At 36.7% G+C, this 23,646-nt stretch overlaps 1 protein-coding gene across 1 annotated transcript in view; it reads right to left on the bottom strand.

Annotated features, from left to right (window-relative positions):
- Positions 1–850: 850 nt before the first annotated feature.
- Positions 851–23,646, bottom strand: part of nbeal1 (neurobeachin-like 1) — a 61,869-nt gene continuing 39,073 nt past the window's right edge. Inside the window, exons 29-55 of the mRNA XM_016465950.1 lie at positions 23,094–23,269; positions 21,971–22,259; positions 20,535–20,846; positions 20,212–20,361; positions 19,464–19,621; positions 19,003–19,127; positions 18,777–18,900; positions 17,853–18,001; positions 17,639–17,772; positions 16,222–16,323; positions 16,042–16,137; positions 15,812–15,936; positions 14,756–14,896; positions 14,196–14,326; positions 12,524–12,633; positions 12,061–12,178; positions 10,609–10,706; positions 10,382–10,498; positions 10,213–10,302; positions 9,172–9,281; positions 8,900–9,072; positions 8,657–8,751; positions 7,451–7,567; positions 7,072–7,233; positions 6,835–6,983; positions 5,121–5,256; positions 851–2,696 (exon numbers count right to left, since the gene is read on the bottom strand). Coding sequence (XP_016321436.1) covers positions 2,601–2,696; positions 5,121–5,256; positions 6,835–6,983; positions 7,072–7,233; positions 7,451–7,567; positions 8,657–8,751; positions 8,900–9,072; positions 9,172–9,281; positions 10,213–10,302; positions 10,382–10,498; positions 10,609–10,706; positions 12,061–12,178; positions 12,524–12,633; positions 14,196–14,326; positions 14,756–14,896; positions 15,812–15,936; positions 16,042–16,137; positions 16,222–16,323; positions 17,639–17,772; positions 17,853–18,001; positions 18,777–18,900; positions 19,003–19,127; positions 19,464–19,621; positions 20,212–20,361; positions 20,535–20,846; positions 21,971–22,259; positions 23,094–23,269 — 3,783 coding nt within the window. The 3' untranslated portion in view covers positions 851–2,600. The remainder of the gene's footprint in view (positions 2,697–5,120; positions 5,257–6,834; positions 6,984–7,071; positions 7,234–7,450; positions 7,568–8,656; positions 8,752–8,899; positions 9,073–9,171; positions 9,282–10,212; positions 10,303–10,381; positions 10,499–10,608; positions 10,707–12,060; positions 12,179–12,523; positions 12,634–14,195; positions 14,327–14,755; positions 14,897–15,811; positions 15,937–16,041; positions 16,138–16,221; positions 16,324–17,638; positions 17,773–17,852; positions 18,002–18,776; positions 18,901–19,002; positions 19,128–19,463; positions 19,622–20,211; positions 20,362–20,534; positions 20,847–21,970; positions 22,260–23,093; positions 23,270–23,646) is intronic.

The following is a 23,646-nucleotide window of genomic DNA, read 5'->3' as shown; positions in this document are numbered from 1 at the left end:
CTGAGCAATACTAACACTTGTCCTTATAATCTCTTTAATAATGTAATCAGTTATTTTATTTTGTGACATATACCCTTGTATTGTTCTAATGTTCTTTTTTTACTCGTTTGTAATATTATATTTAAAAAAATACAAATTAAACTTCAAATCATGGATTTGCATATCAGACATGGTTGTTTCTCACTAAAATATATTTGTGATTTTATTTTTCATTCAAATCTAATGATGCACACAGAAGCATACACGGTGACTTCCAAATAAAATGATATGTGATAGTGTAAAGATCCACTATGTCAAATTTTAATGCTATCATGTTAAACAATAAATAAATTATTATTCAGTTGAAAAACACAAACAAACAACTTATTAAAGAAAACATGTCACTGTGACTTTTCAACAGGGCTTTAATGATAAATCTTCACGTATAACAAAGCAGTTTCTCTGTACAGATCAAGCAGACATTTAAAACAATCTCTTACAATTTGTCGTACCTGGAAAGTGCAAAATACAATTCATAAACAGAAATAAAATTCATGCTGTACATTTCATACTGGATTCATAAATAAGCACAGATATACACACACATCCATTAGTGACGGCTAAAATAAAAGCAGCTCAGTAAGTCACAGGTCTGATACGATGGAGGAGTCACTGCTGAAGTTTATCTGGTTCCCGTAGAAGCCGTGGCTGTCCACAGGGGTCACGAAAGGTCATGCTACAGAGTTCAGATCATGGAGACTAATTTGCATGACGACAGAATAAAAAAGGCACTCCATTCATTAAATTAAAGGAAGAAAAACAAATATACATACAAATAGATATGTGAATAAAAACAGTCACCTCAGGGATCTCCTGTTTAAGAAAAAAAGAGTCTAAAAATACAGGATTAAAAAAGAATAAATGCAAAGAAATCAAAGCATTAATTTAGAACTGATTTCCAAAGCAGCCAGCAGATGCAGGGAGCACTTTGTGATAGGAAATAAAACATATCTCTTCAAATCTAAACTTCAGCACCATTGCAAACTAAAGCACATATATGGAAGAACATACAACACACAATAACATCCTGATAAAGACATCTGCATTTTGGTATTAGTATCTTCATTAACATCTTCATATTACTCATCACTTATATAAGTTTCAAAACAACCGTCCTTTAGTAAAGGAATGAATGTCGTCACTCAGAAAGACATTAGTGTAAGAAAATGAGACCTAAACAAAAACAAACTAAACCCTTATTTTAAAAAAAAACCACCATGGTGATGATAGCTTCCACTAAAATGCCAGTTATTATCACTGTGCAAGTGCAGTAATTTGATATTAACAAATGCAAAAGGCTTCTGAAGCAGTTCGAAGGAGATCCTTCACAGTTGTGACTATAATAAAGGAATTTTGCCGGAACCTATGTTTACTATGGTACATTCTTGTAAGGGAAACACATATATCTGGAGCCTACGTTGAAGAAATCAAAAAAATGCATATGAAGGATCAGAATTCAGATGTCAATCAGTAACTGTGAAATCTCTAGAAGGCCTGGAAGTTTACCTGCATAGTAAACCAAGACTGCATGGCTTAGAAATATAAAAGAGGAGGGGAAACAGCGTCTCACCTGACTATCGAATTATGCTGCATTGGTTCTAGCTGTACACAAGTACCTCCTCTCTATGTAGTGCTCGGTTTGGATACTAGGAAGACTGCGGAGCAGCGATTAGCCTGTGGAATGCTTCAGAGGGACACAACTGTATTGCTTACTGTCGAAAGCCCTTCGAAACTCCTCCCCCTTTGTATTTGTAGTGCTTTATCAAACAAAACCTTCAGATGCAACAAATCTAGAAATCAAAGTGTAGAACGGCTGTAAAACTGTTTGCATGTACATCCATGACAAAACGAAATCTTGCATTCTTCATTGAAATTACATCACAATTCAAGTAACGAATGACAACATTCAACAGTTACGCACAATAAAAATCAGTGTCACATGTCAGTTTTGCGATCAAATGTGTTGGTCTTCTGGAACAGAATACGTCATACATATTGTGAATTATACTGGTGTAAATTATCATCCACTTTTCGAGGTCTGTGCAAGAGCAAGACTGTGCAAATAAATAATGCCTGTGTCCACTAATAAAACATCACCATTGAAAGTCATTAAATATGACAAGGCCACTAAGAAACAAATGAGTAACTGGACACGTACTACAAAAACACATAAAACCTGATGCATATGTGAACGTAGACGTGACAAAAACACTCTGTAATGCTGCTGCTGCTGATGATGATAACTGTGTGTTAATGATGATTAACTAAATGGGCGTGGCATATGTGGTGGAAAACGACAGAGAGGGCGGAGTCAGGAGGGTCAACATTAGGGTTTTCACAGAATTCAGGCACGTGTAGTTAAATGGTGCCTGCACCAGTCCAACTACACTGGGGAACACGCATCCGTTTAGCTCAACACACACACAGATTTGCATACAGGTGCTAAAAAAAGTCCTTATTGTTTCAGCAAGAGGCGAGAGCCATCCTCCAAACTGAAACAATGGTTTTGGGTGACTGACAGGGCAGTGGGCCAATCAGGCAGGAGGGGGGCGGAGTCAGGGCTACTCTTGGGTGTGATACTCTGTTTCTCCAGACGAGATCTGAGTGAGACGTTTACTGGAGACCCACAGTTTCCTCGTAATCTGGCCAGAACGCATCTGAGGAACGGAGAGGAGAGGGAAGTGAAGGATAAAAGTAAAGAGGAGGTGAACAGTGGGGGGAAAAAAAGATGATTGATGAGTGCATGTGAGATCATCCGTGTTGAGGTTAGTGCAAAATCAAAATGTACATTTTAAGTGAGGTTCAAAAAAAGAAGATGAGATAAGGAAATGATAACACCGCCCTGCATCATGTTTGCTGAATGAAATCCAACACTCGTTTCTTACTAAGTTTGGGCTGCTGATTCCAAAAACAGTGCCGGTTCTGTTCTAGCACATCACATTTTCTCACAAGATATGTGAATTTTGTCGCATCTTTGCTTTTGACAACCATTTGTAAGTTGAAGAAGTGTTGTATTAAGACATAATTCATATCTTCCTCTGACTCAAGCCAGGTTACAACTATTTGTTCAATTTTCAGCCAATTTTCGCATGCATGAATTATTCTGAAGACATTATTTTGATTTCAAGGTTAGAATTATGGCCATTGACAGATGAGCCAGATGTTTTCTTCTACACCTGTGGGTGTTTTACTACATCCAAACAGCCACAGAAAATTATCCATTTTGTTAAAAAAAGCTTATTTTGTAAAGTTCTTTGACATTAAATGGAGTAGTTGAACATATTTGTTCACTCCTTTCCAGGCTGTAAGTTAAATAATACATTTTGAATACTTCTTTTGTCATTAAACCCGAAGCCTTTTGACACTTGACTGTATTATGCATTATTTTGGTAAGTTAATTCAAGCTGATAAATATATAATTTGAAAAATCCTTATTCTTATTTTGTGAAAAAACTGTACATGATGGAAAATTGTTAGTGATATTTTTGAACTCCGCATAATAAAATTATGTAATATTATGCCGTTTTTTTTCCCCAAGATGCAAGGCTGTGTAATTGTATGTACTGACTATGTGTGTATACAAACTCTTTTACAAAGTCTGAACTGACATCTTAGGCCAGAAACATGCTCTACACAAGTATGCAAAACACAGATTCCTGGCGAATGCATTGTAAGCTTGTGGTCCCGTTGCACAAATGTGTTGCAGATTGAAACTGGCAAATTGAATCAGTGTTTTCCATATTTCTGTCTGAGCCAGAGACTACTTTCACCTTAACTAATCTCAGAACTCAAGGCGGCGGTAGAGTTTATATCAAATTATGTGCGATAATTCAAGGAAGTAGCTATATGTCAAGAGTGCTTAATGTTGACTTGCTCAGAAAGAGAAAAGTGATGGCAGAAGAAGACAGTTCATGCTAATGTCATTATAGCGCTCCTTATGGCAATGTGGTGAATGAAAAAGTACAGTATGTTCTCGGAGTAAAAGTATTGCAATGTGCCGGTATTGACAATAACCGTGATATTTAAAAAAAAAATGAAATATTAATATAATGTTAATACTAATAATAATCCAGCATCAGTTACTTCACATTTCGGAAAACACTGAATTGTGTGAAACTGAGTTTGCGTAGCTAGAAGCGTGTGTGTACTTGTGTAGAGTATGTTTCAGGCTGTATTTTCCATATTAATTAATCTAATGTAGAAACCCAAATGCTGCTATTCAAGCTAGTGATATTTAAGAGAAAATCCTTGAGAATCCTTGAGAATGCTTTGCATTGTTTGGAATATTCAAAAATAGCTTCAGTGTTTGGCATGAATACCTGTGCATTCAGTCACATTGAAAACAAAAAAAAGAAAACCATCAAAACCCTCCTCTAATGATTTCACAGTTTTACAGTTATTCTAGAACGACTGTGATGCCACAGGTTATTTATTATTACTACTGTTATTATACTATCGTTATATCATATTACTAGCAGTGTTAGTAGTATCATGATGGGGTGGTTTGGTTAGGTTACAACTCCAACTGCTAAGAGAAAACTGAAACCAATAGCAAACTTATTAAAAAAAAACTATTACACTTCAAACAATCACCACTGATTACACAAATGCTCAAGATAAAAATCCTTGGCAAGAGTTTCAATGCATTATGTTTTTATGATGTTCATGTGTATTGTTTGTTTATGTCATTGATTGATAGTTTGAGGACAAACCTCTGAAAAATGTCCTTTGAAGTTAGCTAAATCTGACAATATTACTTTGGGCATGCCTTCAAAAAATAAATGATTAATAAATAAATAAATTATTATTTTTAAAATCTATTCTTTTAGAGGAAGAGTTACGGTTTTGGGTTCGGATTAATCTGTAGTCTCCACTTAGATAGCTAGGTAAACGTGAGAACTTTATGTATCTGAGTTTGACATCTGGTAAGCGTGTATATATTTCTCTCAGATGATGTCGGGGCTGAACGTGTTCTGGTCTCTGAGATGCAGCAGGCGTGCGGGCGACCGCACACGCAGCGTGTTCATGAGAGGCGAGCCCTCCATCCTCTGGGTGATGTAGTTCCTGAAGGAGTTTTTTACCTCCGCAGGTTTCCCCACGCCCACCACGATCAGCTTGCCGTCATCGAGTCCCACCAGAGCGTGAGACTGCTCCTTGGTCACAGACACACAGCGGATGGGCACCCGCATCGCCGTCGGCGACACACACAGAGCCAGGCTGCCATGGTAACCAAGAGAGAGGGCTTGTTAGGATCAAGTTCAAGGAACAGACCTTCATACTTACAATCTGACAACATCATCATAAAATGCAATTATAAAAATCCTTAGGCATCCTTAAAGGGATAGTTCACTCAAAAATGGAAAAGTCTGTCATCATTCACTCACCCTCAAGTTTTGTCCAAACCTGTGTAACTTTCTTTTCTTTGTTGAATACAAAATTAGATATTTTGAAGAATGTTGGTAACCAAACAGTTTCAGATCCCCATTGACATCCATCGTACTTTTTCCATTACCAACATTCTTCAAAATATCTTCTTTTGTGCTCAGCAAAAAAAAAAAAAAAAATTCATACAGATTTTAAAGGGATAGTTCATAGACTGCCATTAAACAGCGTGGAAGATTAAAGTCCATTTTTAATAGAACTCCGACTGGATTCGTCTGAAAGAAGGAAGTCATATACGCTAGGATGGCTTGAGGGTGAGTAAATAATGGGCTAATTTCCATTTTTGGGTGAACTAACCATTTAAACAATTTGAGTGTGAGTAAATGATGACAGAATTTTCATTTTTGGGTGAACTATCCCTTTAATCGAGTGCAACAGTCGAATTCCGGAAGTAAAAATCCCATTAATTTACGGTAATTGACTTTTAACAATAACTTAAACCATTAAAGACAGACTGACTATGAGCTGTTAATCGATGGTAAATGCTTTTGTTACTTTTGCAACTTATTTTTTAAATAATGGTGTTTAACAGTAGAATTCCTGGTGAGATCAGAGAATCATGACAAGCAAATCACGTCAATTCCCATGAAGCACTGAGAATGGTGCAGAGTCCCTCTCCTGTGCTTTCAAACTACTTAAATATTTGTATGCATGTGCATATTTTGCAATAAACATTAAATATATTGTTTCTATGTGCATAATCAACAGCAGAGAATTGTGATAAAATAATCATGCCAAAAGAACACTTTACCATCAACTCACTACCATAAGCACTGCAAAATGACTAAATAGAGTCAGTCTCCAATGTTCTCAGACTACTTAAATATTTGTGTGTATTTACATATTTTATAAATAGAGAAGATATTGTTTGTATATATGTAATAAACATCGCAACAAGCTAATTGCGGAAAGAAAAACTCTTTAGTGCCCACCCATTTCCATCCTCCCTCCTATGCTCTTAAACATCTATATATTTCGCAATAAATAAAATATCATTTTTTTTATCTCACTTTTTTTTCTTTCCCACACTAAAGCCGTTAATATCAGTCTCTGAATTTCAAATGCTTGTTTGCTTGAAATCAAAGTTTGTAATGTGATTTACCTTGTAGCTGGTTGGTTTATTTCATAGTTTAAAACTTTTAAAATACTTTTTTTAAATCCCAATGGTAAAAATAAATGGAAAAAACACTTCCAGAATCAAGGCCGCTGAAAAAGTGGCCCCGTTGCATTGTATAGTATTACTGATACTTGGCTCTCTAGATATGATTCCTCCTTCAATGCAAGTGTCTTTTTAAAAAATGTCATTATTGTGATGCATATTATAATATGAAAAAGCAGAAGATTATGGTTTACCTGTAGAGATCTCGGACAGACAGGAAACCCTGCTCGCTGCCGATGATGACATGCTCTCCTGAAGCACACATGTCTGTCACCTGCTCCTTCAGAGGAGCGCTGCACAGGTGCTTCCCGTTCACAGAGTACAGGTGCAGGGCGTTCTTATCCTGAACACACACAAAACACAAAGAGGATCGGTTCACACGGGCACAGGAACGTAAGTGGAGAAGGGGAACTGAACTGTGTGTTTGATACCTTCAGTGTGGCTTTGCCCTCTACGCAGGTGTGCACCACTAGATGTCCCTCCCAGGACACAGCCAGGTGCATGATGGACACGGGCAGAGAGCTCTCACACGGCGGCCGCAGAGAGCGCATGTACTGACCCCTCCGAACAGTGTGAATGATCACCGTCCCATCCTGTGACACACACAAACTGCTGATTACATTCTTGTATCACCTTTTTCTTCCCTGAAATCCACCCAAACAACTTTGAACCCTTTAAGAATGCTATATGTAAATGAGCTATATTATTATTGGCTAACCTTTTTAATTTGAAATGAGGCACAATGCCACTGTCAGGTTGCTTAATACTGAACAAGTGTGAGAAATAGATTGTGAGAGAGTCGAGTCTCACCCGTGATCCAGAGACCGCCATGTCCAGCTCTGTACTGATAGACACACTCACAACTTCATCTGTGTGTCCGTACAACACCTGCACCGGCTTATGGGACAGACCCACCGGAGCACCACCCTACAAAAACAGAATAAGTTAAACAGACTCCTAACACTGCAGCAGAAATAAAAACCGGAAACACTTTAGAATAAAGAACACACATTCACTATTAACTGTGCCTTTTGCCTCAATAAACTCCTGATTTGCTGCTTATTAATAGTTAGTAAGGTAGTTGTTAAGTTTAGGTTTGGGGTAGGTTTAAGGGATCTAAAATATGCTCATGCAGAATAAGACATTAATATGTGGTTTATAAGTACTAATAAGCAGCCAATATGCTAGTGATATGCATGCTAATAAGCAACAAGTAAATAGCAAGTCCTTAAAATACAGTGTTACCTAAAAAGCTCCTCTTTATATGAGTAGAGAATAAAAACTTGATTTATTATATTATTTAACACAAGTGATGTGGTAGTTTTCAAAAGAACATTACCAATTAAAACAAAATTCCTACGAATGTTAAATTAAGGAAGAAGCTCCTGAAATGTTTCTTGTAAAATTCCCAGTTTGTGTTATAAGATCCACTCACTATTATTTAAAATTCATCCCTATGTTAAATTAATTACGCTATTATAAACAAAAATGAACAATGCCATCTCTATCTTTAAATATCACCATCTTGAATTTGAATCTTTCCATTTTTAATTTGAAGAATCCTGAAAAATATGAATCACAGTTTCTACAAAAATATGAAGCAGCAGTTTTCAACATTGATAATAATCAGAAATGTTTATTGAGCAGCAAATCAGCATATGAGAATGATTTCTGAAGGATCATGTGACACTGAAGACTGGAGTAATGATGCTGAAAATTCAGCTTTGCTCACAGGAATAAATTACATTTTACAATATATTTAAATAAAAAAAACAGTTATTTTAAATTGTAATGATATTTCATAATATTACTGTTTTTACTGTATCAAATAAATGCAGCCTTGGCGAGCAGAAGACACTTTCAAAAACATTTTAACCACATTTTTTTAACATTAGTGTATATACAATAAACACCTGATTGGTACAATAAAATGCATCATATTTAGGAATGAACCATCTATAGGAAGTCATTTGAAGACGACAGATCATGTGACTTTTCCAAGAGAACAGAACATACCTGCTGTAGCACCTGCCACACCATACAGGTGGTGTCTCTAGAGCCAGAGATCAGGTGAATCCCAAAGTGGTCTGTGGCCAGGCATGTTACAATATCTGAAAAATATATAGACACACACACACAAATTTCCAAAGTTAGCAGATTTGTTTCCTGCAGTTCAAGGTTAAAGTTAGAACATACAGTACAATCTGGATGTGCCTATTCATGAGAAAGAAAGAAGCAGAAAAAGGCCGTTTCCAGTACCCATGTGGTGGATGTGCTGCCCCACTGTTTTGCCCCTGACGAGTGACGCCACTCTCAGGCTGTTGTCCCAGTGGCCTCCACTGAAGAGCAACTTCCCGTCATGTGACACAACAAACAGGTGAGCTGTGACTTCAACCCCTGGAGAGAACGGCCCTGCTAGATACCTCTGAGTCCTACAGAGAGAGAGTGTGTGATTGTGGATGTGTTGGTTATGTTAAAGGAAGTGCAGGGCAGCTATAAACAGGAAGATGTTAGACGTCAGAGAGACTCACTTTACACCGGCTACGGTGGGGTCTTTGATGAAGGTGAAATAGTTGGATATGTTCTTGTCATAGGGCAGCCAGCCGTGAGTTCCCATCAAGCCGTTCTGGCTCAGCGTTACCTTGATAACCCAATTGATAACACATTATATATGAGAGTATTAAAGATTTCATAACAGCCAGAAACCTCAGAGGGCATTAAAGACAATGTAGAATGGCTTTTGTAATGCATTTATTTGTAATTTAGGAATTATGCATAGCCATGCTATTATTGTAAAATAAACCCTGTGATCAGGACACTGACAATACATTATCACAGTCAAAATCATGTTATATATTTTATATTTATATAAATATTAAATGGCTGCTTACCAAATAAATTATCTCAAAAATAATTTTATTTCATTTATTAATTGAAAATTATTTGTCAAAATTATTTTAAATATTTTAAATTTAAATAAATATTATTTTCCATTTATATATTTTATTATACTGTGTACTTATTAATTGTGCACAATAGGACCAAGGACATCACATGGGTGCTTATAAAATAATTAAATGCAATTATAATAATTAATTTATAATTATAATTATTTATTTATTTAAAATGAGTAAAAAAAAATTTTATTTTTATTCATATAATATATATATATATATATATAATATTTTTAAAACATTATTTTATATAATTTTATATTTACATAATTTATTACAATGTGCATTTATTAATTATGCCCAGGGATATTAATAAAAATCCTGAGTGATCAGTAATGTGTATTATTATCTCACTTATTACATGGCTGCTTACCAAAAAAAAAATTATAATAATAATTATATATATATGTATTCCTTTAAAATTATGAATACAAATTATTTTATATATGTTATGGTTGTGTTTACAGTATATAAATATTATTATTTTATATAATAAATCACAATGTGCACCAATTGATTGTGTGCAACATGATTAGGGACATTAATTACAAAAATAAATAAATAAAAATAGGGTCTATTCTGATGTCATGTGTCTTGACTAATCAAGCCCAGACTTACCAGAGTATCTGGACTCCCCTGTGAGATAAAAGAATGTGACTGGTTCTTGGGGACAACGGCTTTAACCAGTGGCACATTATCACTGATGCCCTAAAACACAGAGATGAAACTCCATCAGTCCACAGAACAACATCTGGACAAACACATAAAGCACTGCTAATTCAGTCACCTCAATGAAGAAGGATTTGAGTTCAGTGAGGTGCTCGAATATGTTGAGAGGACAGGAGTCCAGACGAGATCTCCTCTTCTCCAGCTCCTCCAGAGAGAGACGCACGGGATGGGGCTCCTAAATGCACATTAACACATAACATCTTATCAAACAACAAACTCTCTCATGTTTATGTCATCTTATGATCTCCATTCAAGAGAACACTGTCCGTGTGTGTGCAGAAGCACCTTCAGTAACTGGCACGGGGTCTGTCCAAAGTTACTGATCATGCCTTCTAGAGCCTTCATCTCCTTCTCATCTGTAATGGCGTCCAGATCAACAGCCCCTAAAACAACCACAGACAGTTTCATTTTGCTGCATTTAAATGTAGATAAAAACTATTTGCACTATAAACACAAGTGATAATGTAGAGTCAGCCAGTCATGATCTCAAAATAAACCCCAACAGGGTGAAGAAGACTCACCTTGATATGAAAGAGAAGTCTTCTATAAGCCTGAAAGGCTCAGTTTTTGTGATAATGATTGGCTGAGATATCATTATCCTGTTTTTTACATGGCTACTTATGAAATAAATAAATAGTAGACATAAAATACTGATACGAGTAGAAATTGTCATTATGTAAGAACAAATGAAGATCAGAAAAAACTAGCACAGCTATGTATGAAATTAGTTGTCAGGTTCAAGGCTGCAGCTTAAAACAGTTTATTTTAGTATTATTATAGTGTTTATAAATATTTAATATAAATATATTAGTATAATAAAAGACATACTTTAATAAAAAGTTTATTTTTATATTTTTATTTGAGTTGAAGTAATTTTGTTATGTGGTTTTCTGTTCTTTTTTCTATTTAGCTTTATTTCAGATTTACTTTTAGAAACTTTAGTACTAGTACTGCTAAAGCAACATTTCTAATTTTCTTTTTTTTTTTCTTTTCTTTTTTTTAAGTTCACATTTTCATTTAATATTTATTTCAGCTTTATTTCAACTAACAAATAATGTGTACTAAAAGCAATAATTTTAGTTTACAATAAAAACACCAGTTATTTACCACAATATTTAACTACTGAAATAAACTGTTTTTATTTTACTTCAGATTTAGTTTTAGTAACTTTAGTACTACTAAAGCACTGGCAAAGCAACATTTCTAATTTTTTTTTTTTCCCCAAGTTTGAGTTTTTCTTTTATTTCAGCTTTATTTCAATTAACAAATAATGTGTACTAAAATGTAATAGTTTTAGTTAACAATAACAACACTAGTTTAAAGAACATTATACCACAATATTTAACTAATATTTACAAAACGGCAGTTTATAGATCTACAATGTAACAAAACTTTATATGTTTAAATTAGGTTTAGCACAACAATATTTGTTAACGTGTTATTAAATTATTTTTATAGTGGCACATAAAGTTCCAACAGCTCTAGCTCAGTAGTTGTGGTATTAGTACTCAGATGGTGCTTTATTACGACGGCCAGATCAATGCAACTATTTAAAACAAACATTATTTACTGTTTTTTGCAATGAAAAAGAAAGTTTAAACATTTTATAAGCTGTATTTGTAGTCAAATTAAATCTTTGCAAAAGTCATAAAATAACAAAATATCCACCAAATTAATGTTCCTCAAGTATGGTAGCAAAGGATGTCAGCCACATCATGACTTGTATGAAGGACATACCTTCATATGTGCAGTAATAGAAGACATTAAGGGCCTCCACTGCAGCCGGGCCCCTCTGTTTATAGCCGAAGATCAGATCGATCCATTCATGCAGATGGGCCGACACATACTCAGATTCCTGAAAACAGACCCACATCATCTACATCAAGAAATAGTCACATGACACACTTCCAAACCAGTATTTCTCTAACTTTAGACCTAAGGCCGTCAGTCATTATGAGAGGAATCTGCCACCAGGAGGAGTCTGGGAAAGACTCTTCTGTCGTTCTAGTTTTGTAACCTTTCACGAAGCCATTTCTGACTGCTTCGGGCTTTAATAGGACAGAAGTGGCAAAGGAATTGAGAAAAAGAACAGAAACAGATACTGAGAGCGGCCTGTATTCAATTACACATCCCTCCCTGGAGGCTTTCTATTGAGGTTAGTGGGGAAGAGCTGTGAAGAGGTCCTCAGAAAAGGGCTCACCAGGGCTTTGCGGTGCTTGTAGATGAAGTCCTCGGGGGATTTGGCCCATTTTGGCAGGATGACATCATTTACCCTCTCTTTAGAGATCTGCAAGCGACCCAGGTCAAATCCTACACCAATTAGAGAGAGAATGAGACACAATGAAACACTGGTTACTTGAAATTTTGCGAATATTGCTGATTTATGGTCATGAATGTGCTTGCAAGGTTTTGACACAGATGTGTTTTAGAAAGGCGGTATAATTTGTTGGGGTCATATTGACCCCCCCATTGGTTTCTATGCAATGTGCCAAAAATCAACTCTGAAAAACAGTAAAGAATCAGATGGAAAAAAACAACAACAGAAAAAGAGTAAACCTTTTTGTAGCTTGTCAAACACTAAATTATGAAATAGATGAGAACCTGTATACATTTAAAACTCAAAGTTTACTTAAAAGAAGACTCGTCTTCTGAATTACCAAAGGAAAATTCACTGTTAATTTATCTAGGTGAGCTTCACAGACAAAAAACTCTGCCAAAGGATGTTTATGGTTGTTAAGTGTTTTGGATCTCATTGTGAGAAACGTATTTTACCCTCACAAGGGTTTGAGAACCAGACGATAAAAATCAGTGGAATTTACAAATAGCAATAATACTACTTACACTAAGCACAAATAATGTTAGATACTATTTATTCTTGCATGTGGTTATTTGCACCTGAGTGTGCAAAGAGTAGTCATAACAAAAAAAACTACTTTTTTTGTGTCTGTACAGCCAATTTTGAACATAATATGTGGGACAAATGAACCCCTAACACAATAGAAACAGACTGAAATTATTCAGTTTCTCACATATTTTATATTTTTTTAGACATAAGTTTTCTGTTTTTTACATGAAGCCCACAACACAAAAAGCTTTCTCCTATTTCAGCTTAAAGGGTTAGTTCACCCAAAAATGAAAATTCTGTCATTAATTACTCATCCTCGTGTTGTTCCAAACCCATAAGACCTTCGTTCATCTTCGGAACACAATTTAAGATATTTTTGATGAAATAAGAGGGCTCTCTGAGCCTCCCATAGACAGCAAGGTAACTACCACGTTCAAGGTCCAGAAAAGTACCAAGATGATCAACAAAGTAGTCCGTGTGACATCAGTGGTTCAACTGTAAAGTTACGAAGCTACGAGAATACTTTTTTGCGCAAAGAAAACAAAAATATCAACTATATTCCACATTTTTGTCTCTACTGCGTCATCATGCCAGATCTGTGTCAGCGCCGCCACACGCTCGCGTCATGATACTGTCGTGAACGCGCGTCCAAAGTGATGCAGTAGAGACGAAAATGTGGAATATAGTCGTTATTTTTGTTTTCTTTGCGCAAAAAAGTATTCTCATAGCTTCGTAACTTTACAGTTGAACCACTGATGTCACACGGACTACTTTGTCGATCATCTTGGTACTTTTCTGGACCTTGAACGTGGTAGTTACCTTGCTGTCTATGGGAGGCTCAGAGAGCCCTCATATTTCATCAAAAATATCTTAAATTGTGTTCCTAAGATGAACAAAGGTCTTATGGGTTTGGAACAACACGAGGGTGAGTAATTAATGACAGAATTTTCATTTTTGGGTGAACTAACCCTTTTATCGGCAACACTAGCTCAACCGGTCTTTATTTCACTCTGCTGCTTCTGCTCACCGTTCTGGTTCTCCAAGAACTCTGGGAAGTAAAAGAATTCTGGGATGAGTTCTTTGACATCGTTGGGATTGTCCATGAGGGTCTGCCAGGTAGCAGGAATGGAGTGAAACTGACGGTCAGCACAGTCAAACCTGCCACAGACAGCCAGACCAACTTTATTCATATAATGAAAACAGGATTTTGAGAGGATATGATGTAAGAGCACTAAACACATTTACATATGATTGCCCATGTTTAAATATCAATCAATCAATAGCCAATCATAACAGAGGCCGTTTGCTTGAAGAAATCATAAAGGTACATTAGCAGAAACAGGCCGTTTAATTCTAAGGGTCAGAGAGAGGGTGGAAAATGCTCATGAATAACTGAAATGATCCTGATTTTAGTGCAAGAAAATTTAAACCCTATAATAGAGGCCTTTAAATTAATTTCACTTCAGGAACCATTTCTTTTTACAGCATATAAAATACAAATAATTATGATTTGGTTGATAGAAAGACACAAGAGAAAGGGAGGAAAGATAGTGAGAGAAAAAAGACGTAAAACCAGACGAGCATTACCTGCCGCTCTGCAGCTGGATGTGCAGGGATGTGAAGGGTTCGACTCGAATGAGGTAATGCATGACTCCAGCGGCGTTCGAGTAGTGCGTGCCATAGTGGAAACGGTCTATGGTGCCCGTGGGGTCTTCAAAACTCTCATATCTGCAAATTAAACATAATTTACAATCAGCCTCATTTACACACATCAGCTGCATTCACCGCTGACACTAAATCAATTCAAACTTTCAAAACCTTGTGAACTGCTTTATTGTTAAACAGGAAGCTACGTTCTAAGGGACCAGTGTTTAGGGTTTAAAACTAAAACTATTAAAAATTGCTTTTGGTTGCTTGTGTGGGTGGGAGTTGATATTGGGGTGAAAATGTTGATATTGTACAGATGCATTAGGTTGTATTCTGAAAAGTGCCTGAAAAACAATACAAATTGTTAATCGGGAAAAAAAAAAAATTTGCTTTTGGTAACTGAAATAAAATTTCAAGAAATTGAAATGTTGCCTTGACAACAAACTGAAATAAGTTTAATTTGAAGTACTAAAATTCCTAAAACTAAAATGGAAATAAAAATAAATTAAAGAAATTTTAAAAATTAAATTTAAAATCAAATTACTAAACCTTAAACTAAAAACAAAAATATAAAATTGAAAACTGAAAATATAAAATAAAATAAATATTATAATAGTATTAGTATAATAATAGTATAAAAATAATACTGAAAAAAAATAATTTAAGAGGCTTGATGCTCAAAGTTTGTAATGACACATACAAATACATTGTAAATACAAATAACGGATGAAATAATGTATTTTAAATCGCAGGTTAATTAAACTTTTCAGTGTTGAACAAAGTTTGCTTATAATCAAGATTCCACTACGAGTTACAAAACTCTACATGCATTCTGGGATTGCGTTATCTGTAATTGATACATGCTACTGTATTTAGTATAATGTATAATATTTAGTATAATGTTGCCTAGGTAGGCATCTCACTAGGGAATGGAAAAGTGTTAAACTGGAATAAAACTAAAAGGACTGAGAGAACAAGACAGGGACAGAAACACACTTCTCTCTGACGGCTTTGGCGTTCCTCTCGTTCAGCACAGCCACAGGTTTAGAGAGATCTCTGAACACCCGCGGATCGGACAGATCCAGCTCCTCTGACGTATAATCCGACAGGATCCAGGGGAACTAAAATCAGCAGAGAAAGATCACTCAGGTAAGCGAATGAGCGCTGATGTGTGCCCACACTGTGGTTCAAACAGAACTGAGAGCGGCTGTGTAAATGTCACTCACCACAGGATACTGAGCCAGATCATTATACGTCCGTCCTGCTATGGTGTTCAACTGCATCAGGTAGTCAAAGTTTGAGATCTCCCTGTTCACCCATTTCTGATGACAGAGAGAAGGTAAAGTCAGCCCTGAACCTTCAGTGTTGTACTATATGAAACAGAGATGCTTCATGTGTGCAGTGACCTGTGTGAGTCCAGAGGCTTTGAGCAGCTCCTGCGGTGAGTGAGTGGCATGAAGAGAGAGAGAACGCAGCAGCAGCATCCGGCTGTACACTTTATTACGCACCTGTCAGTCAAACAGAATCAACCAATCATGAGAGACTACACGAAAGAAGGTGGGAAAGTTAACAAATAGCAACGGTCTCATTCACTAACTGTTGTATAGGCACACATTTGTATGTGAAATCTAGGGTTATCATAGTTAACTAAAGCTAAAAGCATAAAACTATTTTTGTAGTAGTAGTACTAGTAGTTATTTATTTTTATTGCCATGTCAGCATCTAAGGCTATCTTCATGGCAAAAACTGAGTTTGAATAATACAAGGGTTACATAAATAAAATAAAAACCAAGCAAACACAAAAACAGCAGTTAAAATTATACAAGATTTTTTTTTTTTTTCAATTAACATATGATAAAAAATAAAATAAAAAAATATTTTCTGGCAAAATCTGACTAAAGTCAACAATTTTTGTTCCTTAAAATAAAATATAAAATAAAAAATATATATATTTTATTTCAGCTAGTTGCCACGGCATCATCGTTTTCATTTAGTTTATTTTGATGTATTAAAACTAAAACTGAAATAAAAATTAATGAAAACTATATAGACATATTTAAAAAAGCTGATTGATCAATAATGTTTCACACAAAAAGGTATTCTAAATTTACAAGAAATATAGGAATAACTGAAACTACATGCATTTAGAATACTCCAAGAAAATTCCAAATTATTAACATTAGAATGAGGTTAAAAACAAATTCATGTACATTTACTGTACATTTATGCATTTAGCATACGCTTTTATCCAAAGCGAATTACAAAAGAGAAAGAAAAGCAATTGTAAATTAAGCAGAAAATTTTCACGAGAAGTTCTCCTGTGTGCATAATATGATTAATTCCTTCAATTCTTAGTGAATGAGACCCAATGAGTGTGTTTACATGTACAACAAAACAAAAACCAAATATCATTATAAAGCAGTTTTAAGAGTTTGCATGTAACATTGTGACGAGTGGGGGCGGGGCCGAGAGCCGTGGGAACGGAGCGAGGCCGGTGGAGTAATTGATAATGAGCAACACCTGCACCACTCACCGGTCTCGAGTCCCACGGAGGAGCTCCGGAAGGATAAAAGGAGGAGCTACGACAATGAAAGACGAGAGAGGACCAGGCCTGGATTTTATTTTGTGTTTTGGTTCTGTTTGTGTGCGACAGTCGTCCGCGAGGGGCTGTCGCGCTATTTTGTGTTTATTTTATTATTAAAGTTTTGTTTGAACGTTCGCCGGTTCCCGCCTCCTTCTTGCCGAACTACGAACTGTGTTACAATTATGTTCATGTAGGACAGAGAGAAAAAAAGATGAGAAACATGCTGAAAGATTCCCCACCTCCTTCTTGAAGTTCAGGAAGTAGTTGGTCTGGTCGATGAGAAAGATCTCCAGAGCCGAGCGCCGGAGGTTGTACCTGCGCAGGTGAATCTCTCTGATCTGAGACAGAGGCCATTTGAAGTCCTGACCTACACCTGAAAATGCAGAACATCGGTCTCATCTCTATCCTCATACATACGGCCTTCACACTGCTGGATATTCCTCTGTACCTCACCTTCCTCTTTCTCTGCGCTACTGTCGTAGAAGTAGATGTGTTGTGTGGTGAGCTCCAGGCGACCCGGATAGACGTCAACCACCGTGACCAGCTCACAGTCCTCGGAGATCACCAGCTTCTCCTTCTGACCCGCCTCTTCACAATCAGCCCTTAGAGAACCACAGCGAGTGTGTTTACATGCACAGTGAATACTTTTATTCAGTGAAGATGCATTAAAAAGTGGCAGCAAAGAGATTTATAATTTTACAAAAAATTATTTCAAAGAAATGCTGATCTTTTGAACTTTCTATTCATCAAAGAATCCTGAAAAATCATGGTTTACACAAAAATATGAAGCAGCACAACTGTTTCAACATTGATAATAATAAGAAATGTTTCTTGAGCAGCAAATCAGCATATTAGAATGATTTCTGAAGGATCATGTGACACTGAAGACTGGAGTAATGATGCTGAAAATTCAGCAGGAATAAATTGCATTTTAAAAAATATTCACATAGAAAACAGTTACTTTAAATTGAAATAATATTTCACAATATTACTGTTTTTAATGTAGCTTTGATCAAGTAAATGCAGCCTTGGTGAGCAGAAGTGACTTCTTTCAAAACAATAAAAAAAAAATCTTACTGACCCAAACTCTTTAACAGTATTGTACATGGAAACTGATAATGCAGAAAAAACACCTTGACATGTTAACATCAAAATGTAAGCAGACAAAGCCGTTTAAACAGCCATAAAGGCGTAAATCATTTTATCAAATCTTTTAACTAAAATCTACATTTACCTTTAAAAGATAAAAGAACATTATTCAAGGTGTTTTAAAGAATTGGCACGTTTTTTTTACCCATCTCCGGTGGGTAAAAGTGTGTTTCTGTATTTAGCTCCAGTGATTGGCTACTGCTCCCGTCCGTCTAAACTGAGACTCACTGATTGGCCGAAGCAGGATCCTCCTCCAGGAGTTCCAGGATGTCATCCTCCAGATCACTGACCTTCACCTGTTTCACCGCCTCTAACAACAGTGACTCGGCGTTTACCTGCTGGTGCTGTACACCTGAAGTAACACACACACACACACACACACACACACAAAACCACTTACTTCCTAAACTGCCCAGCACATGATTCATAAAAGATTGTAAGTGACAGGTCTTACCTAGGTTATCTCTCAAGGCACTGGCTTCTTTATGGGGGTCAAAGTTGTAATTCCGCACCAGTTTGAGTCGCATACGGGAGTAGTTTTCAGCGCTAGAGAGCTTCCAGTGTATGTCCTTCTGCTGCCTGCCAAACACAAACAGCTGCCTTAAAGACCTTTTTTTTTTTAAATAGCCAATAGCTTTTAATTTGTTACATCCTGGCAAAAACACATTGGATTGCATTATCATCCATTCAATTCTCTGTGTGTATGTGCTGTACATGTGGAAGAATTGACAATAAAGCAGACTTGACTTGACTTGACTTGATTATTGTCATATAAATGCATACCTCTCTATTCTTTAGCAAAAAGAACCGATTTTAATCTAAAAGTCAAAAACCTCTTTAAATTTAAACACCTCCCTTTACAAACATTCTCCACTCCTGGTCTCAGTGACATTTACAGACAGAAACAACGCTCACTTGTCCACCCAGGGTCCTCTCTCACAGAAGAGTCCTCTGCGTGCCGCCCTCCACTGCCTGAGGATGGCGCTGTTCTGCGTGTGGATTTGTTTCAGCATGCTGTTGTACCTCAGGTTCTCCTGACGCCCTCGACGACTGAACGGTTCCACAAACTGCTCCTGAGGGTTTTTGAGAGACATGAAAATGTTTGTGAATTTGAAGGAAAATTCTACACACTGCAGTACAAAAGTTTTTGAAATAATGTTTCAATGTTTTTAAAGTCTCTTATGCTCACAAAGGCTTCATTTATTTGATATAAAATAAAATACATTAATATTGTAAAATATGATTACAATTTCACATATTTGTTTTCTATCTGAATATATTTTAAAATATAATTTATTCCTGTGATCAAAGCTGAATTTTCAACATCATTACTCCAGTCTTCAGTGTCACATGATCCTTCAGAAATCATTCTAATATGCTGATTTGCTGCTGAAGAGACATTTCTGATTATCATCAATGCTGAAAACAGTTATGCTGCTTCACATTTTTGAGCAAAACGTGACATTTTTTCAGGATTCTATGATAAATAGAAAGTTCAAAAGAACAGCATTAGTTTGAAATTGAAATCGTTTGCAACTTTATAAATGTCTTTACTGTCACTTTTGATCAAATTAATGCATCCTTGTTGAATAAAAGTATTAATTTCTTATTAATCTCACTGACCCCAAACTTTTGAACAGTAGTGTGTGTGGCTGTTTTGTACCTTAAAGCGTATCTTGCTCTCTCCTCTCTCTCGGTCCCTGCGGTGCAGATTGAGCATGAACGCCTCATAACAGTCCTTCCAGTAGAGAGCCATGTTCTCATGACCCTGACTGAATGTCTCGATCTCATATTGCTTCATGTAGGGGATGATCTGACAAAACAGATGCACAAAATTCAGATTTGCAAACTACAGGGTGCAATGAAGAGCAGAAACAACCAACTACTACTATGTATTATTAGTTAAACCTATCAGAAATACTTCTGAGACTTCATCCAGCTTAAAATCACAATTGTCCCCATTTAGTGTATTAATACAGGTCTTACATATTTATCCAAATAGACCCTCCACTCCGGAGAGCTGCAGTACAGCTGGAAGTCCTCAAAGAAAGACGGGCTTCCGTTGGTGTCGGGGAGGGAAGGGAGGTGTAGCTCCATGTACAAGAGTTTGTGGACTTTAGACAGGAGGGTACGGAGGAGAGGCACTAAAAACGAGTAGGTCTCCTCTGTCCGCTCCTCGCTCACAGAGCGCCTGAGGATTCCCTCCACACGGCCCAGAAGATAACAGGCCTCGTCCTGAGAGTCCACCGTCTTCGTTTGCAAGATGCCATTCAGTTTGGCCGTAGCCATGGCGCACACCTGCCAGAACGAGGAACAATGTGAATTAAAAAAAAGATTTATAAATATTGGTTTTGTAGCATGTTTATGAGTATTAGTTCAAAAGTTTGGCGTTGGTAAGATTTTCTTAATGTTTTTAAAAAGAATGCTCACCAAGCCCGGTCCACACGGAGACGCGTTTAGCTGTATACGCATACATTTTGTATCGTATAGGCGTTTCGTCCACACGGATCCGGCGTTTTGGGAGAGTGAAACCGATATTTTTTTGAAACCGGGTCCCAGAGTGGATAAATCTGAAAACGCGACCCTTGCGTTTTCGTGTGGACAGCGAATCCGTATATTTTCTGAAACTATGACGTCATCAGCCCACGTCTCGCCCCTAGTCAGACACCGCTACGTCATGTAACAGCAACAAAAACATGAACAAACACCGAACGATTGTCTTTTTATTAACTAACATTAACACAGATTAATAAATGTATTGTTCCATGTTCGTTTGTATACCGCGAGCAAGGTTTATGCGCATCATCTGAAGTCTTCTTCTACATTTTTAGTGTGTCTCTGTGGCAGAATTACAGCGCCATATGCTGGTCTGGCATGTATACTACATCGTTTTGTGTCGGTTTCGTGTGGACGCAGATATTTCTTGAGACGAGGGGGAAAAAAAAAAGTTCGGATAGGGAAAGCTCTGGCTTCGTGTGGACGTAGCCCAAGGCTGCATTTATTTGATCAAAAAACAATACCGTTTTATAGTGAAAACAGTAATATTGTAAAATATTATTACAACTTAAAATAACTGTTTTCTATTTGAATTAGTGCTGTCAAACGATTATTCAGTGTCACATGATCCTTCAGACATCATTCTAATATGCTGATTTGCTGCTCAAGAGACATTTCTGATTATTATTAATGTTGAAAACAGTTGTGCTACTGTATATCTTTGTGGAAACCACAAGAGATTTTTTTCTTTCAAGATTCTTTGATGAATAGAAAGAACAACATATATTTGAAATAGAAGACATTTGTAACATTATAAATGACTTTACTGTCACTTTTGATCAATTTAATGCACCCTTGCTGAAACTGGCCCCAAAAGGTACTGTATATGAAAAATGCATCCCTAATATGACCTTATGACTTCTCACCTGTGGGTCTTCTTGTGCCATGAACCCGAGCAGCAGCTGTAGCCCCACCTGAGACAGCTGAAGCCACTGCGTCCCGGAGGCGTACCACACCATCAGCCCGTCCATCAGAGTCACCGTCTCCTCCAGAACCTTCTCAGTCCACAGAGCGGGATTCACCAGCCCCTCAGCCTGCAGGAAGTCCTGCACCATGTGCAGAAGACGCACCGCATTCTCCGTGTGCTGCGGCAGCGTGGCCGTCGTCGCCTCTCGGTTGTCCGTTACGGCCAATTCCAACATCCTCTCCATCAGACTGGAGAGAAAGACATTAGGAAATGCATGAACAACTAGCTGTTCAGATCAATTCTGAGTGCTCAAATATCAGCAAGCAAAAATACTTTTGGTCGACAGTTTTGGTGACATTTAATTAGCGCGTTTACAATGCCACGTTTTGACTGTGTCAGTGTCTATTTTGTGTATACAATGTGCAAAAGCTACAACAGGTGAACATGTCAGCTGTGTGGATGCTAGGACTGGGTTAACAATATAGATTTTTTGTTTTCAATCCACGCTCACTTGGATGAACCATATCATTTGGTCTATGCTGTTTTCAGTTGATATGTGAACAAAATTTCACTAAACATTGTCTACCATTGAATAATCACAATAAGCTTTGTGCTTTGTTACTTCTGATCTGAAACTATGTCTCAGCTTTCAAAATCTTTCAGTTTTGTAGCAAAATTCAAACAATAGATTGCTGTATCCGCATCAGTTCAACCGGCACATGAACTGACCATCTTTTCCAATTTACTTCTAGTTATAGCAAGAAAAAAAACATGAATAAACATGAGTTATGTTGAAAGATTCAGTACAGCTTACTGAAATGTATCATGTCTCATGTAATCACTCAATCAGTGTTTCAACCGCAGAAAGACATCAATAAAACAGCTTGTAAACAATGTCACGTAATATTACATTTATCTCAGAAAAGCCATTCAATGACCATAACTTGAGACAAAATTAACTCTAGAGATGAATATTTTAATAAATATATGCACTATATTACATATTTATTATATTTTACTTTATTATTTAATGCATGTTTGAATAATCCATCGTGGAGAACACACTTGAGATGTAGTCTGACCTGAGTTTGATGTGGTCGACGGGCAGCAGCAGCTCGTTGGCAGTGCCCAGTTTGGTGAGAGTGGAGAACACCTGACCTCTCTCCAGCCAGGCGGTGTCATCTGACCCCTCCACCCCTCTCCACATGACACACAACACCATCTCCAACAGCAGACGCGCCAACTCCTCCTCCGCACGCTGGGCGACAAGACAGAGGCTTAAATCAATAAATCACTTCAATAAGACTGACTGCAAAAAAATAGACATTGGCTCTGGATAATAATAGTATTTTTGTGGAAACTATATTTTTTCATATTTAATTAGAAATTTTTAAAAAGGTTAATAAAGACTTTCAACACCTACTTACTGTAAGTCCATCACTTCTCCACAATTATATTTAAGGCTATACACTACCTTTCAACAGTTTAGGGTTCGAAGATTTTTTAACGGTTATGAAATAAGTCCCATATGCTCACCAAGGGCTTTTATTTGATCAAAAAATACTGTAAAAACAGCAACACTGTGAAATTATTATTAATATTGAAAGCAGTTGTGCTGCTTAATATTTCTGTGGA

This window comes from Sinocyclocheilus anshuiensis, unplaced genomic scaffold (assembly GCF_001515605.1).
Source record: "Sinocyclocheilus anshuiensis isolate Anshui unplaced genomic scaffold, SAMN03320099.WGS_v1.1 scaffold1346, whole genome shotgun sequence".
NCBI classification, from domain to species: domain Eukaryota; kingdom Metazoa; phylum Chordata; class Actinopteri; order Cypriniformes; family Cyprinidae; genus Sinocyclocheilus; species Sinocyclocheilus anshuiensis.
The sequence above is the reverse complement of the archived record's forward strand: the minus strand, read 5'-3'. Positions and strand labels throughout refer to the sequence as shown.